The sequence below is a fragment of the Bison bison genome, unplaced genomic scaffold (genome assembly GCF_000754665.1).
Source record: "Bison bison bison isolate TAMUID 2011002044 unplaced genomic scaffold, Bison_UMD1.0 scf7180017864057, whole genome shotgun sequence".
NCBI lineage: Eukaryota > Metazoa > Chordata > Mammalia > Artiodactyla > Bovidae > Bison > Bison bison.
In genome coordinates, this window is record NW_011494629.1 from 2,475,240 (window position 1) to 2,492,812 (window position 17,573).

At 43.6% G+C, this 17,573-nt stretch overlaps 1 protein-coding gene across 1 annotated transcript in view; it reads right to left on the reverse strand.

Moving 5' to 3' along the window:
* The window catches only part of LOC104985737 (constitutive coactivator of PPAR-gamma-like protein 1), a 116,559-nt gene that overhangs the window by 61,017 nt on the left and 37,969 nt on the right, over window positions 1-17,573 (reverse strand). Inside the window, exons 5-6 of the mRNA XM_010836060.1 lie at window positions 11,092-11,220; window positions 10,250-10,346 (exon numbers count right to left, since the gene is read on the reverse strand). Of these exons, the coding sequence (XP_010834362.1) occupies window positions 10,250-10,346; window positions 11,092-11,220 (226 nt within the window). The remainder of the gene's footprint in view (window positions 1-10,249; window positions 10,347-11,091; window positions 11,221-17,573) is intronic.

Sequence of the window (17,573 nt, forward strand, 5' to 3'; positions counted from 1 at the left end):
AAAGACTCTTCTCATCAGCCAAGGAAGCCCAGCAGGCACCACATCTTTCTTCACAGACTGTCTTCATGTTCAGGGGGGACATTTCCTGACCATTCCCTCCCATGCTGAGAGTGCACGTTGTCGGGGAGGTAGAGCTATATTTTCAAAAAGATTGTCAACACAACCTAGAAAGCCCGGCAACAAACAACAGAACAGTTTGCTGAGCACCGTGCAGACTGTGCATCCACAGGAAGCCACCTTCTCAAGACATCAGAAAGTGATGCCTTCCAGCAAAGTCATGGTCCAGAATGACAGCCCACTGAATGGTTCTTATTTTTCCCTTACACTGGAACTTGCACCTTTCTGAGCCCCAGTCCCAAGAGCTGGGGTCCAGGAGCACCAACTACAGTGTCTAATTATTCCTGTTAAGACAGGAAGCATTTATGTTCTTCTGTAGATGGGTTACCAGTGGTTGGAACTGAAGTTTGCCATTCAGCATTTTGTAAGTCAGGATCTTCTGACCCAGTCTGGAAGAATGTGGCCAACCTTGAGGGCATGTCAGGACACAGGCTGGTGCAGGCCCCTGACCTGGGCAAGCCTGTCCAGATAAAATGCCCATGGGGCCTCTCTACCAGCACCTACGAAGTTTCTATAGCCAGAGGTCCTTTCTTTGGGGACACTATAGAATGTGTTCTTTGCTCTAGTGGTGACAGCTCCTATTTCAATATGGTTCTCTTTGCACAATTCTCTATTATTTGCACATGCACTGCTGCCCTGACGGATCCCTTGGTCTCCACCAGACGCCCACATCTGTGCTCCAAGGGACCCAGGGCCACAATCCCCTCCCAACTTCCATCTCCCTTCACAGCCCCCCTCTCAGATTTCATCATCCACCTAAAAGTTTAAGTATGTTCAAACCTCCCTCCCATTTCAAGTCCTGTATGGAAACAATTCAGGTAGATTTGGAGGACTGGTGCTGGCCACCTACCCTACCCTCTTCCATATTTTACAGTATAGAAGAAGGTGCAAAGCTAAAACACTATTTTTCCTAGGATCCCTCACACCTTGCTGAGAACCAGGCAGCCACATGTACCTGCACAGGGTCTGGGAGCTCTGAGTGCCACGGGTACCTCCTCCTCCCCTCTTCTGACAACTGTTCTTGCCACAGCTCCTCTGGCTGTTGCACTGCTCTCCCTGTGTCCCCAGCTCCACCCCCTGTCCCTGACCTGAGGCACACTATCTCAAGACCTCCCTACAGAGTACCCTCCACAAAAAACTTCCCCAAGGAATCCCACCCATTTCCATGGCTCTAATTAGTACTCAGGGCACAGACACAATAAAGAAAAGCAAAGAGACCATTAATACAAAATTCACAGTGCTGGAGTACAGGGGAATGTGTCCAGGGAGAGACAAGGATAGGACTCTGATACTAGTAATACTCCACTGATGTCTGTTTTATTTACTGTACAAATATATTGTGCGTATGATAGTTTCAAAATAATTTTAACTTTTTACGGTAAAAAAGCCTTCAATGAGTTTTCATGGTCCAAAGAGTAAGTCTCAAGTCTAAGGTCCTACATGGCCACTGCACTCCTGCCCGACAAGCACCACCACTGCTCCTCCCCTCGCTTTCCTGTGTTCCAACTACATTGTTTCTTCTACATCCTGGCCTCCACCTCAGAACCTTTACACATTCTGTCTCCTCTGTATATATTCTTCCTCTCTATTGTAATTTGGCTAAATTCCTACTTTACACGCAAACCTCACCTAAACATTAATTTAATTGAACAGAACCAAACACTGGTTTAATCAAGTATTGTTTTAACCAGGTTGGTATTCCTTGACTGTCTTGTTATATTCCTGTATGACTCCTCCTCTCAGCCATCTAAAAGGGCAACAATGACATATGTCCTGTCTACTACCTTGTTCAACACTCAGCACAGTGCCTGGTAGGAAGTCAACATATCAAGGAGCTCATCTACTCTTTTTTAAAAAATTAATAGACTATTTTTTGAGGAATTATACTTTATAGAAAACATAAGCAGAAAGTACACACCTTGCATTACTATGGTACATTTGTTACAACTCATGATCCAATATTGATGCAGCACACCAGGCCTCCCTGTCCATCACCAGCTTCTGGAATTTACCCAAACTCATGTCCATTGAGTCAGTGATGCCATCCAACCATGTCATCCTCTGTCGTCCCCTTCTCCTCTCACCTTCAATCTTTCCCAGCATCAGGGTCTTTTCCGGTGAGTCAGCTCTTCATATCAGGTGGCCAAAGTATTGGAGTTTCAGCTTCAGCATCAGTCCTTCCAATGAATATTCAGGACTGATTTCCTTTAGGATGGACTGGTTGGATCTCCCTGCTGTCCAAGGGACTCTCTCTTGAGAGACCTGTCTTCTTGAGACTCTTGTCTTCTCCAACACCAACAGTTCAAAAGCATCAATTCTTGGGCGCTCAGCTTTCTTTATAGTCCAACTCTCACATCCATACATGACTACTGGGAAAACCATAGCCTTGACTAGACAGACCTTTGTTGGCAAAGTAATGTCTCTGCTTTTTATTTACTTATTTATTTTTTAACTGTTGAACTTAAATTCTCCTTAATGTGCCTTTTTTTAAATATAAATTTATTTATTTTAATTGGAGGCTAATTACTTTACAATATTGTATTGGTTTTGCTTTTTAATATGCTGTCTAGGTTGGTCATAACTTTTCTTCCAAAGAGTAAGCGTCTTTTAATTTCACGGCTGCAGTCACCATCTGCAGTGATTTAGGAGCCCAAGAAAATAAAGCCTGTCACTGTTTCCCCATCTATCTGCCATGAAGTGATGGGACCAGATGCAATGATCTTCGTTTTCTGAATGTTGAGCTTTAAGCCAACTTTTTCATTCTCCTCTTTCACTTTCACCAAGAGGCTCTTTAGTTCTTCTTTGCTTTTCTGCCATAAGAGTGGTGTCATCTGCATATCTGAGGTTACTGATATTTCTCCTGGCCATCCTGATTCCAGCCTGTGCTTCATTCAGCCCAGCGTTTCTCATGATGTACTCTGCATATAAGTTAAATAAGCAGGGTGACAATATATAGCCTTGACATACTCCTTTTCCTATCTGGAACCAGTCTGTTGTTCCATGTCCAGTTCTAACTGTTGCTTCCTGCCCTGCATACAGACTTCTTAAGAGGCAGGTCAGGTGGTATGGTCTTCCTAATTCTTGAAGAATTTTCCAGTTTGTTGTGATCCACACAGTCAAAGGCTTTGGCATAGTCAATAAAGCAGAAATAGATGTTTTTCTGGAACTCTTGAGCTTTTTCGGTGATCCAACGGATGTTGGCAATTTGATCTTTGGTTCCTCTGCCTTTTCTAAATCCAGTTTGAACATCTGGAAGTTCACGGTTCATGTACTGTTGAAGCCTGGCTTGGATACATTACTATTAACTAAATTCTATAGTTTACATTAGGATTTCCTGTTTGTGGTGTGCATTCTGTAAGTTTGGACAAATTTACAATGACATAAACCCAGCATTACATTTTCACTGCTCTAAAAACTCCACGCTTTGCCTATTCACTCCTCTCTCATCCTCCAACCCTGGAACCCCTGACTATCTTACTGTGTCCATAGCTTTGTCTTTCCCAGAATGTCACAGTTGGAATCAAACAGTATATAGCCTTTCAGATTAGCTTCTTTCAATGTATATTTAAGGTTTTTCCATGTCTTTTCGTGGCTAAGTAGCCAATCTCTTTTCAGCACTAGGTAACAGTCCATTGTCTGGATGTGGCAATTTACTTATCCATTCACCTAGTTAAGGATATCCTAATTACTTCCATGTCTTGGCAACTATGAATAAAGCTGCTATAAACATTCACGTGCAGGTTTCTGTGTGAACATCAGTATTCAACTCCTTTGGGTAAAATCCACGCAGCAGGATTACTGGATCTTATGGTAAGAGTATGTTCAGGTTTGTAAGAAACTGCAACCATGTCTTCAGAGTGGCTGTACCTTCGTATTGTATTCCTACCAGCAAGGAGTGAGGATTTCTGTGTCCCACGTCCTCACCAGCATTTGGTGGTGACAGTGTGTGGACTGTGGCTACTCTAGTAGTGTGCAGTGGCAGCTCATCTGTTTTTCACTAGGAAGGCCATGAGGACACACTGCACGCTTTTGCTGACACAGCGGGCCTCTGTGTCAATTGCATGGCTTTTAACAAATAGACAAGGATTGGCTGATGCCTACAGAATTCATATGCACGGACCTGAGGTGGCTTCTAATATCTCTGTGTTATTGGTTATTCTTAAATTCTGCCAATGATTCTGGAGCACAGCTAAGGTTTAAGAACTACTTGTTCAATCAGGGAGCCAAATACTACTGACAACTCAATTTTGACATATGTTATTTGTGCTTACATGTAGACTGAGGGTTCTCTGGCGATGGTGGGCATTAAATACAATGATAGAAAGAGAAAAAGTATACTCATCTCTAGATCCCCAATTCCCAACACAGTGTTTCTGATACAGTAAATGATTTAAAATTAATATTAATCTCACCTGTAACTTACTTTAAAAATCTACCTGGTAGATATAATTCATAAATATATATAATAAATACAGATGGGTATTATATATATCCATTATTGTATATATCCATAATCTATAATATATAATTTCTGGGAGTCCACAGTATAAATACAGTATGGACTGGAAAAAGAAAGGGACTGTACACTATGCAGACGAGGCCTCCCAGCAATGGGACAGGGAGCATGTGCACTTCCTTCTATAAATTCCACACTATGCAGTAACGGTATGGAGGTCTGAGGTTTTTTCCTCAATCCTGCAGAAAACTAACTCGACTCAGAAGGAAAAGCATGGAAGACACAGCAGGCACCTCCCAATGCCAGTCCACATGGGTCTGGCCAGGAAGGTTTTTCTTTTGAAAATACAGAATCCTGAAGCCAATTAAGATTCTGAAAACTATTCTGTGCTAGAACCTAAAATTCTAGCCAGATTAAGAACTCAGGGTAGAATCAACTCTCCCCATTTTTATTCTCAGTAGTCATACTCCTGAGCTTCTACAGTGATTCTGTAACATTTTTTTCCACAACTCTACACATATTCTAGTTTCTAAAATGATTAAATAGAGACAGGTTCTAATGAACAAGAAAGTTATGTTCCGCTATTGGTTGTTCGAAATTCTGAATGTGTTTTCTTGTAGAATAACGTAACGAACTATGATTTGAAAAGACCACTTACGATCAACCTACTGCTTTTAGGAATATTTTTTGTGGAAGATATGTCTTAGGTGCTCATGTGGGATGCCAAGAAAATATTTCCCTAACTCAAGAAAGCATTTCCCTAACTCTTCTAGGCTTCTGATTTCCATTTCAGTCATCACTCTCCATTTAGTGGGTCCCTGCAAAGAAAAAGAAAAGCAGGAAGGCAAAATGGTTTTTGCCTTCTGACGAGGCTTTACAAATAGCTGAAGACAGAAGGGAGAAAGGGAAAATTACATCCAACTAAACGCAGAGTTTCAAAGAATAGTAAGGAGAGACAAGAAGCCTTCTTCAATGAACAGTGCATAAAAATAGAGGAAAATAACAGAAAGGAAAAGATGAGAAATCTCTTCAGGAAAACTGGAAACATCAAGGGAACATTTCACCCAAAGATGGGCACAATAAAGGACAGAAATGGTAGAGACCTAGTAGACGCTGAAGAGATCAAGAGATGAAAGGAATACATGGAAGAACTGTACAAAAAAAGATCTTAATGAACTGGATAACTATGATGGTGTGGTCTGTCACCCACAGCCAGACATTCTGGAGTGTGAAGTTAAGGGGGTCTTGGGAAGCACTGCTGTCAATAAAGCTGATGGATGTGATGGAATTCCAGTAGAGCTATTCAACACCCTAAAGGATGATGCTATCAACGTGTTGCACTCAATATGTCAGCAAATCTGGAAGACCAGCAGTGACCACAGAACTGGAAAAGGTCAATCTTCATCCCAATTCCCAAGAAGCGTAGTACTAATGTTCAAACCATCAGACATTCGCACTCATCTCCCAGGCTAGTAAAGTGAAAGAGCAAGTCACTCAGTCCTGTTTGATTCTTTGCAACCCCATGAACAGTTGATGAAGTTCTGGAGTGGGTAGCCTTTCCCTTCTCCAGGGGATCTTTCCAACCCAGGGACTGAACCCATGTCTCCCACATTGCAGGTGGATTCTTTACCAGCTAGCCACCAGGGAAGTCCCATGCTAGTGAGGTCATGCTTAAAATCTTGCATCCTAGGCTTTAGCATTACACGAACAATGAACTTTCAGAAGTCCAAGCTGGGTTTAGAAAAGGCAGAGGAACCAGAGATCAAATTATCAACATCTGCTGTATCACAGAAAAAAGCAAGGGAATACCAGAAAAGCATCTACCTAAAGCCTTTGACTGTGTAGCTCATAACAAACTGTGGAAAACTCTTAAAGAGATGGGAATACCAGACCATCTTACCTGTCTCGTGAGAAATCTGTATGTGGGTCAAGAAGCAAGTTAAAATTCTGTATGGAACAAACTGATTGGTTCATGATTGAGAAAGGAGTACAACAGGGCTGTCTGCTGTCACTCTATTTATTTAACCTGAGCACATCATGAGAAATGCCGGGCTGTGTGAGTTAGAAGCTGGAATCTAGATAGGCAGGAGAAGCACCAATAACCTTAGATATGCGGATGATACCACTCCAACAACAGAAAGCGAATTGGAACTAAAGACTCTCTTGTGAGGAAGAAGGAGAAGAGTGAAAAAGCCAGCTTAAAACTAAATATTTCAAAAACTAAGATCCTGGCCCCATTACTTCATGGCAAACAGAAGGGTAAAAGGTGAAAGTAGTGACAGATTTCCTTTTTGTGGACTGTAAAATCACTGCAGATGGTGACTGCAGCCATGAAACCAGAAGACTGCTTCTTGGCAGGAAAGCTATGACAAACCTTAGACAGTGTGTTGAAAGTAAGGACATCACTTTGCCGACATAGTTCATACATAGTCAAGGTTATGGTTTTTCCAGCGGTCATGTACGATTGTGAGAGCTGGACCATAAAGAAGGCAGAGCACCAGAGAATTGATGCCTTCAAACTGTGGTGCTGGAGAAGACTCCTGAGAGTCCCCTGGACAGCAAAGAGATCAAACCAGTTAATCTTAAGGGAAATCAACCCTGAAAACTCATTGGAAGGACTGATGCTGAAGCTGAAGCTCCAGGATTCTGGTCACCTGATACAAACAGCCGACTCACTGGAAAAGTTCCTGATGCTGGGAAAGATTGAGGGCAGAAGGAAGAGAAGGCATCAGAAGATGAGACAGCTGGATGGCATCATCGATGCAACTGACATGCACTTAGGTAAACTTCAGGAGATGGTGAAGAACAGGGAGGCCTGGTATGCAAAGAGTCGGTGACTAAACAACAACAGCAGCAGCACATATAGACAAAAATCAGTGAGCACTATTTCAGATACTTTTGCTTCTTTATACTTATCAGGAAAAAAAATAGTGATTTTTACATTTATCTGTTTCTGCTGGTTCTACTTGAAATAAACCTTGCTTCCCAATCTTGCCTCACCCTCTCTCAATTTCAGTATATGGTCATATACTGAACTCTACACTGTCCCAAACCATCTGTGCCTGTGCTTTGTTAAGTCCCTTGCTGTACGATTAAGATCATTGCAATAGTCAGAAGCAATAGGAAATGCTTTATAGAAGGATGTTGTAGGTGGTTATCACCTACATTAACCTGCTTGAAAACATCACTCTAAATATCCCTAGTTCTTTACCAATCACACCACTGTTCTCCATAAACCACTGAGTGAAAGTGAAAGAGAATTCTAAGAGTATTAACTTCTTTTATAAAATACTTACCCCATAATGTCCTTTGATGATTTAATAAGAACACGAAAGCACTTTATAGAACAGTAAATATTTTTAAGAAGCTCAAATTTAAACCTAATTTAAAATTCATCTTCCTCTTCAGAACATCTTCCAAACTGTTATCAGCTCAGGTCAATGCCAAATGTTAAGTCAATCTATCCTGTCTCTATCCTTCTCCCACCTGTTTTCCTTCAGGAAGGGATTAGAGTAAATGCTCTAATCCCAACCACACGTGCATGCTGTCACTTCAGTTGTATCCAATTCTGCACAACCCCATGGACTGTAGCCCACCAGGCTCCTCTGTCCATTGGATTCTCCAGGCAAGAATACTGGAGTGGGTTGCCATTTCCTCCTCCAACGGATATTTCCAACCCAGGGTCAAATCTGAGTTTCCTGTATCTCTTGCACTGGAGGCAGATTCTTTACCAAAATAAGCCAGCTGGGAAGCCTGGTCCCAAGTATATTATAATGAATGTTTAAAGTACAACTGTCAAATGAGGAGTAGAACATCACTACAGATACATGAGGTACCAAGTACGTCTTTGTGTTAACTTCTTTCAGGCTATCTGATCATTCAACATTCAGAGCTTTTGCCAGGCATCCTTCCTACAAGAGTAAAAATGACAGTATCTGCTTGTAACAAGCACTCCTTAAAGCACTTTACCTATACTTACCCTTTTAATATTAACATAAGTATCCCATTTTAATAAAACAGGAAAAACGAAGCCAGGAGGCAATGGAAAAGAGATGTCACAACCTGGCATCAGTAGCCCGGCCACTCACCTGTCTCAACAGCATCTATTCCTGTGCCAGCAGTAAAACCCAGCCACCACCATCTGCCCCTGTTATATCTCACCTTAACTGAGGAGACACGTGGTATCGAGTCCCCCTGCTCAGCACTCCCTGTCTGCCTTTCCAAGAGTCACCTTAAGTTGCATCTAATCATTTCACTCTCCTGATTCAACAGCTCTTCATGGATTAAGTCATTTGGGCAAATACTTCCCCACTCTTGTAAAGGATGAAGGTGGCAGTTGAGACCCTGGGGTTGTCCATCCCTGGACCCCTGACACTCTTAGGGGTTGGGAGGGCGTGTCTGAGGAGATGTGCAGAGGATCATTTGACAGGATGGCCTTGTGGAGCCAAGAAAGGTGACCGTGAAGCCTGGACAACAGAAATGGGAATGCCCCGGGCACAGGAAGTCAGAGAGAGAGCTCTAGGTCCACAGCCAGTGCCAAGACCCCACAGCAGGAGCCAGTGTAGGACATTTCACATAGGGAAGAAGGCAGGGCCTGAGGGTGAGGGGCAGAGGCCAGCAAGAGAAGCAGCTTGGTGTGGGGGGAGGAAGCAGGTATGCAGCTGGGAGTTTGTTACAAGCATGAGAGGAATGGAATAGGCTGACTGACATTTTTAAACACTACTCTAACTGCTGGGAAGAAAAGAAGTGGCTAAGGACAGGGGGGTGGGTATCCCATGACAGGGAACTGGGTCATCAGATGAAATGCCTGTACCCTCCTTGATCACACAGCATATTCACTTGTCCATAGTCACAATCCATATGCACTTGTTGTTACCCACGCACAGAGACTGCCATCAGGAGCCAGCACTTACCTGTATCCGTATCGTGCCCCCCGCCCCCGCCAACCACATACACAGCACAGTCACACTGTGCTTAAACGGGTGAGTGAATACTATCATGCAGAGGACACTGTTAGGAACATTTTCAACCGCAGGGTTAATATGAAGTCAGTTACATCCCTCTGACAGTCTCATTACATAAAACAAGCACAACTGAAACAACAGGTGGCAGGATGATTTCTCATAGCTTTACTGATCTGGACCCTAAAAAATGCAATCTGACTTAGGAAGGAGGTTGGTACTTAGGGTTAGTGCTTTACAACCTCCCATGAGATATTTACTATCACGCAGCCTTCAGGCAGTTTACAATTGTTTTTAATTCCCCAATTTCAACTCTCTGAGAGAAATCTGATCTTTTGCCAAAAAAGGCAACAAGGAGGAGACATCAATCCACTGCACGGAAGGCACCTAAAGATCGGTGGGTCTTCTGTGTCCCTGGTGCACTCTATAAGACCACACCTCACAAACACAGATTTAAGCACCACCATTACTGCCAGCCTTAGTCCTTATGGCTGCATCCTTTTTTCTTCCAATCTCTTAAGTCTCATAAGTTTGCTCTTGCTTTTCAACACTTCCAGGAATTACTACTGAGTCTGCCCAGAAGTTCTGCTAGTACTTATTTGTATAATGATAGAAATCTTATTTCAAAACAATAAACTCACAAGATTATTGGCTGAATATTTAAATCTCTTCGGTTACTGCATGGTTAGCATCACAGAGGCCCCGAATTACTTACCTAAGTAATGTGGTGGGTGAAATGCCATAGGCTTGCTAGTTGCTGAGTAATATCCAATTGCTCTCTTAAATCGAATAACTTTGTCATCTGTTCTAGACTGAAACAAATGCACGAAAACCTTTGTAAATTAGTATGCCACTGGTCATGTGTATATTAATATAATTCAACACACGTATAAGTCTGTAGCCTTTAAAGCCAGATGAGAGTTTAGAATATACATTAAAACCGTTAAGGAAAATCAATAGATTATCATTAAAGAAACAAGTTAATTCTCTTAGAACACTGTACTTATCAGAGTCTGACATGGCACTCAGGAGACCTGAGTTCTGGGATGCAGTCCTCCAACTTTCCCTTGGCAAGGTCTCTGATGCTACCTGCAAAGATTTTACTTTCCATCTCTAGCAAAGTGGAGGTACAATTTTAGCTCTTCAGAGAGCAAACAGGAAGTCACACAAACTTCATCGCTTCTACTAAAGTCCAACCTCCCTTGAATTCCTTACTTTCCAAAAAAGGAAGAAGAAATCCCTGACCATCACCTGGAGGGATGGACAAATCAGACATCCACATATTTTGTTTGCCCATTTGATACATCTGTCTTAGTAGAAATCCCACTGAATTATGATGGAGGATCTAGGAGCAGCAGAGGCCTTACCATTTGTCTACCTCTGTGCAGGCTGGAGGGGAGGCTGGAGAAGCTAGGAGAGGGGCCAGCCCTCCTGGCTGGCACCAAGGCCTGACAGCTGGAAGCACTCCTGGGCATGGCTGGTGTGTGCCTCTCAAGACCCTTCCAAATTCAGCACACACCAGAGCACAAAGCATTACCCAAGAGCTTGCATTTCTACCTGAGAATGCTGGAAAACATCTTTAGCTATGGCATCCAAGTCCGAGGTATCCTGGATGTTGCGGACATAGTCAGCCACAGCCTTGATCACCACATCGCACGGTGGCAAGACCAGCTGGTGGGCCCGGACCTAAGAAAACAAGCACACGTGTCAATTCACTAATTCCAAACACGGGGCCCAGAAACTATAAGTAATGCTTTCCTTAGAAGGGCCTGCTTATCATCAATTTGTAAGTTCTTGTCCCTAAGACTTTGAAAGTCTGAGGGTTAAGCCCTGGATCTCCCTTTCAATTGAAATACAACTCAGTGGCTTCAACCTGACTATGTTAAAAAGCATCTGACAGCCTTCCATCACTTCAGAGATCTCTGCAACCTGCTCACGTGAGCACAACACAGACGCCCTGGGCCACAGGTGCCTCTCATTTTTCAACACCAGCCAGCTGGAGGCTATGCAGCCCCAAGCTCCCCAGTCCACTAAAAGAGCCAAGGTCAGCTTGGAATGGATGGAAAACAGTATCCCTGAGTGCTGAGGGACACATCTGGTGAAAGACACATGGAATAAAGTTTAGGAATATTTTACACTTGACACCAGGAAATGGTAAGTAAGAAAATTTTTTTTAAAAAAGGTTTCTTTTGGACTTTTTCATGAAAACTTAAAAAAAAAAATACATGAAAGATATTCTTAGAAACAAAGATGAATCACACACGATGTTTATGAAATTTTTTTTAATTTAATGATAGCATGAAATGATGTTTTATGTCCTATTTAGTCACAAAGATCATAAAGATAAATAAGATGGCAAAAACTTCTAAAGGCCATTGTTATAGTTTCAGAGTTGTGCACTCCTGCCCACCACACCTATAAATGTGGTACATTACACAGCAGGAGGGAAGACGTGGGCAGACTGGTAACCTCAGGCCAGGCTGTTCCCCTGGATGATGCAGATGGGCCCAGAGTCATCACAGGATCCTCTAATGTAGAAAGGAAGGCAGAGGAGCAGGTTTCATACATGAGGGAGTGCAGGACTCTACTGGCCTTTGACAGCTTTGATGATGAAGGAAGGGCCATGAGCCACAGAATACAGCCCCTACAGAAGCTAAAAAGGCAGGAAACACTCTCCCTGGAGCCTCCAGAAGAAACGTGGCCCTCTCACACCTTGCTTTTAGCCCAGTGAGACCCACTTTGGTTGTGATCTCTGTAAGATTATTAACTTTGTGATATTTTAAGACATCAAACATAAATAATAGAGGAAAAAATGAAAGAAAAAACAAATGAAGAAAATCAGAGAAACTCAACATAAACAGAATGGAAGAACCTGTAAAAAATACTTACACTATTACGGTATCACACAAATTTTCAGACGCATAAAAGCATACTCAATTTCGTTTTGGAAAAGCAATCTTTTTTTTTAAATAATGTTTTCCATGTTTGAAAAATGTTAGCTGCTCTGTCTCCTAGAGAATGGTTTCTTTCCTTGTTCTGATCAGTGTTTGATAAAGGTCATCATAATGAACTCCAGGGAACTAGTAAGATGTCCATGGCTGCAGACCACAAGCACGTTCCTAGAAACCCAATTCCCCCTCTGTAGAATGAAAATCTCTTGACATATACATGTTCCACGGTGAAGAGGTCCCTGGAACAGCACATTCCAGTCAGTCTGGGAGAAATGGAAGCTCTGTCCACTCCCTGTCTTTGCGGTGTTTAACAGTCCCACAGCCAGGGCAGGGAGGAGGGCCAGGTGCTGGCGGCCCCAGGAATGAGAAGCCAGAAGAGAAACCCTGAGCCCTCCTACCATCAACATTTCACTCTCAGTGAGCACAGACTACAGGGAAGGGGACAGCCTGCAACGGCCACCAGACTTGAGGCCCCTGGGCGACCCCTTCTCTGGGCCTCAACCTTCTGTCTCTGACCACGGTTTGAGGCTAGTTGGCCACAGAACACCCCTTGGCAGTCTGAAAGTCTATGGTTACCTCATTATGCTGCACAAAGTACTGGAAAAGCCAGCCATTGCAGAGAGAGTTTATACAGAGAACAAATGACATAGTGGGAACAAGAGTTTATTAGAAATAAAAATGTCCACAATATGAAAATGGCTTTTCTCCAGGAGGTGGGAGCTAATGGTATGGTGCAGGCAGCCTCTCCCAGGGGATGCACAACAGACTGGGCAGGCGCACACTGCCCCCTCCCACCTCAAACGAAAAGGACAGTCTGTCGCTTTTGTTCCTATGGATCTCCTTGGATTCTCTACCCCTACCTTCTACAACACGAAGGCTATACAATCCTTGAAGTGAACAGATCCTGTCATTAGAGGGCCCCTGAATCCTTCTGAGCGGCTAATTTAACACCACCGTCAACTATATCCTTTATAATTTCCTTTGGAACACTCTTCGCTCACACCTCACCCCCTCCTCGTTCGCCCAGCTTCATTCCCAATCCAGCCCTCCAAATCTAGCTCAGGGTGAGCAGCCACGTCTTCCTTTGAGACTGTTGGTGCTACTGCTCCCAAACTATCTCTTGACTGCTTTTTAAATGCAACTCAGTATGAACACAGTTCAGTTCAGTTGCTCAGTCGTGTCCGACTCTTTGTGACCCCATGGACTGCAGCACGCCAGGCCTCCTAGTCCATCACCAACTCCCGGAATCCACCCAAACCCATTTCCATTGAGTCAGTGATGCCATCTAACCATCTCATCCTCTGTCATCCCCTTCTCCTTCTGCCCTCAACCTTACCAGCATCAGGGTCTTTTCCAGTGAGTCAGCTCTTCACATCAGGTGGCCAAAGTACTGGAGTTTCAGCTTCAACATCAGTCCTTCCAATGAACACCCAGGACTGATCTCCTTTAGGATGGACTGGTTTGACCTCCTTGCAGTCCAAGGGACTCTCAAGAGTTTTCTCCAACACCACAGTTCAAAAGCATCAATTCTTCGGCGCTCAGCTTTCTTCACAGTCCAACTCTCACATCCATACATGACCACAGGAAAAACCATAGCTTTGACTAGATGGACCTTCGTTGGCAAAGTAATGTCTCTGCTTTTGAATATGCTATCTAGGTTGGTCATAACTTTCCTTCCAAGGAGTAAGCGTCTTTGAATTTCATGGCTGCAATCACCATCTGCAGTGATTTTGGAACCTAGAAAAACAAAGTCAGCCACTGTTTCCACTGTTTCCCCATCTATTTGCCATGAACTGATGGGACCAGATGCCATGATCTTAGTTTTCTGAATGTTGAGCTTTAAGCCAACTTTTTCACTCTCTTCTTTCACTTTCATCAAGACACTCTTTAGTTCTTCTTCACTTTATGCCATAAGGGTGGTGTCATCTGCATATCTGAGGTTATTGATATTTCTCCCAGCAATCTTGATTTCAGCTTGTGCTTCATCCAGCCCAGCGTTTCTCATGATGTACTCTACTGCTGCTGCTAAGTCGCTTCACTCCTGTCTGACCCTGCACAACCCCACAGATGGCAGCCCACCAGGCTCTGCCGTCCCTGGGATTCTCCAGGCAAGAGTACTGGAGTGGGTTGCCATTGCCTTCTCTGGATGTACTCTGCATATAAGTTAAATAAGCAGGGTGACAATATGCAGCCTTGATGTACTCCTTTTCCTATTTGGAACCAATCTGTTGTTCCATGTCCAGTTCTAACTGTTGCTTCCTGACCTGCATACAGGTTTCTCAAGAGGCAGGTCAGGTGATCTGGTATTCCCATCTCTTTCAGACTTTTCCACAGTTTATTGTGACCCACACAGTCAAAGGCTTTGGCACAGTCAATAAAGCAGAAATAGATGTTTTTCTGGAACTCTTGCTTAACATCACTGCTGAAACAGAAAAACCTCACCCACTTCACTGCCATTTGGAAAACAGCAACATGGAAATGATTTTGGCAATTTTGCCAAATTTTGGCAAGTTTCAGGAAGAAAACTAGAAACCTGATTTGATCAACATTCACCTGTGAGTAAGGCATTGTTCTAGAAACGAGAACATGGAGCAGCTCCCCAGTACTCGACTTCAAGAAGCTCAAATTCTTATTGGAGAAAAAAATGCTGACCAAACTCTAAGAGGCCTCAGAGGAGAGCCCGGAGGAAAATCATGGCCCAGCTGAGGAGGTAGAAAGGTTTCTGCATCATCTGTGATTCTCAAAGTGTAGCCCTGAGATTCAACTGAGTGCAGCCTTGGTGCCCCGAGACCAACGAAAAGAGTAATGTGAGGGGGCTAAGGCAATTTGTTGTAATAAGCCCTCTAACCATTGCATCACCAAACACACCCTTAAGCCTAGTAGTTTCTAGAAGAGTCAAGAGTAAGGAAAACATTTAAACACTATAATCATTAAGTAACTACCAGTGGCTATGTCTTGAGATTCTTAAAAAGTTATGACATTAATCAATATCTTATACATGTGTGCATGCTAGGTCACTTCAGTCATGTCCGACTCTGTGATCCTATGGACCATAGCTGACCAGGCTTCTCTGTCCATGGGCTTCTCCAGGCAAGAACACTAGAGTGGATGACATGTCCTCCTCTACAGGATCTTCCTGACCAAAGCATCGAACCCCCATCTCTTTCGTGTCCTGCGTTGGCAAGCAGGTTCTTTACCACTAGCGCCATCAAGCTTGAAAAGGATGCTAAAATGCAATTAATCACACACAATGCTAAATGAGAGCTCTGCGCGTGGAAACTGTTATGCAGACATACCGAAGACTTCAACAGATTTGAGTTTAAAGTGTTAACTGTAAACAAAGAAAAGTTCCATCAAATTTTGTGAGCAAGGGTCCCCGGAGGCTCTGATGGAAAGGCGGGCAGGCTCGGGCTCCCTCCTGCAGAAGTGTCTGCATCCAGCTGGGGCTTCAAGGTCCTGTGACTGAGTTCCTCTGGACTGTATGCCACACACTGCTCTCGGCAGGCATTGCTTCATTTAATCCACAAATCAGTGCTGTGAGGTACACTCTTAAATGTACTTCCCATTTGACAGAAGCTCATTAAGGCACCCATGGGAGCCAACAAGGTGAGCAGCTGGGCCACTACCCGACCCGCAGACTGCACACCTGACCACCACACTCTGGCCTAGTCGTCTTCTAAATTAAGCCTCTTTTAGCATTAAATGTCCTTTTCTGTAAAATAATGGTCGATAGTGAGCTCCTTGTTCTTCTAACATTCTTATTTAGAAAAATTAGAAGTTGGCAACACAACAGTAGCCCTCCCAACTTTTTCCCCCTGCCAAGAGATCCATGAAATCCAAACTCCTGTTGTCAATGAAAGGAGCTACGGAAAGACTGTCAACAGGGGAGGTATGAGATCAGGCCTGGTGTCAGACACATGGAGGATGGGCATGAAGGCGAAGGAACAGAGGAGGAAACATTAGCGGCTCCTGCTCAAACTCAAGCAGCAATAACACAGGGGGTAGAGAAGGACAGGATGAGCAAGCTGGGAAAGGTTAGAGGAGTTAGACCCGGAGAGGGGAAGAATCAAATATAATTCCCAATTTCTAACCTGATGACTACAGGGACAGTGGTATCACTAGCTGAGAAACATAACACAGGAAGACAAAACCATTCAGGCAGGGTGATGACATTTTTAGAAACATGAAATTTGGTGCACAGGTGGAGTGCCCAAGTGGAGATGACTTAGTGGACAGTAGGATACACCCTGCAGTTCAAGGAAGAGGTCTCACTGGAAGAAGTACACTGGAGAATCATCAACACAGAGATGGTACTTATAACCTTAAAGGCAAATGAGACATGCCAGAAAGAAAGTGTGAGGATTACAGCAAGGTACAGATGGACCCTAGGGAATACACATGCAATCAAGGGAAGCCAGCTTACAGGAGAGTCAAGGAAAGGATGCAGAAATAAGGATTACAGAATGAAGTTGGGGTCTGGGAATCAAGGCAGGAATTTCCCAGAGAACAGGTGAAGAGAATAGGATGACTGACACTGTCAAATGCTCCAAAGAGGTTGAAAATCATTTGACAAATCATTTGTCAAATCCACAGCCTTGGACAAAAACCCCCCTGTGTCTGTTAGAAATAGGTGGGGAGGGGCACAGCGGGCAGTGAGGGTGGGTTAAGCTATTGGGGACACTATGGAAGACTGCCCTTGGAAGATTCGAGGATGAAAAAAGAGAGTTAGGAGAACACGGGAGACTAGACCACATTTACAAACTAAGGATCAAGGACCAAAAGAGGGAGCGTCTACATAGGAGCAAGGAGTTGACCGGATGAGGCAAGGAAGGGCTCCCTGGATGCATTCAGTGACATGGGCTCAAGAATGTCAGGACAGTCTAGTCTCAGGCTGGAAAAGGGAAGTAAAGTGAGCCTGGATGAAGAAGAAGGCAAACGGGGGAACGAGAAGCTGAGGACTCTCTTCATCCTTAGATAAAGGACCTCTCTGTAAGAGAAAGCACTGTGAAAGTGAAGAGAGGTCCGAAGACATGATGAGTGTTTAAGATAAATATTAAGGAGAATAAAAAGATTAACTGTTGATATTGA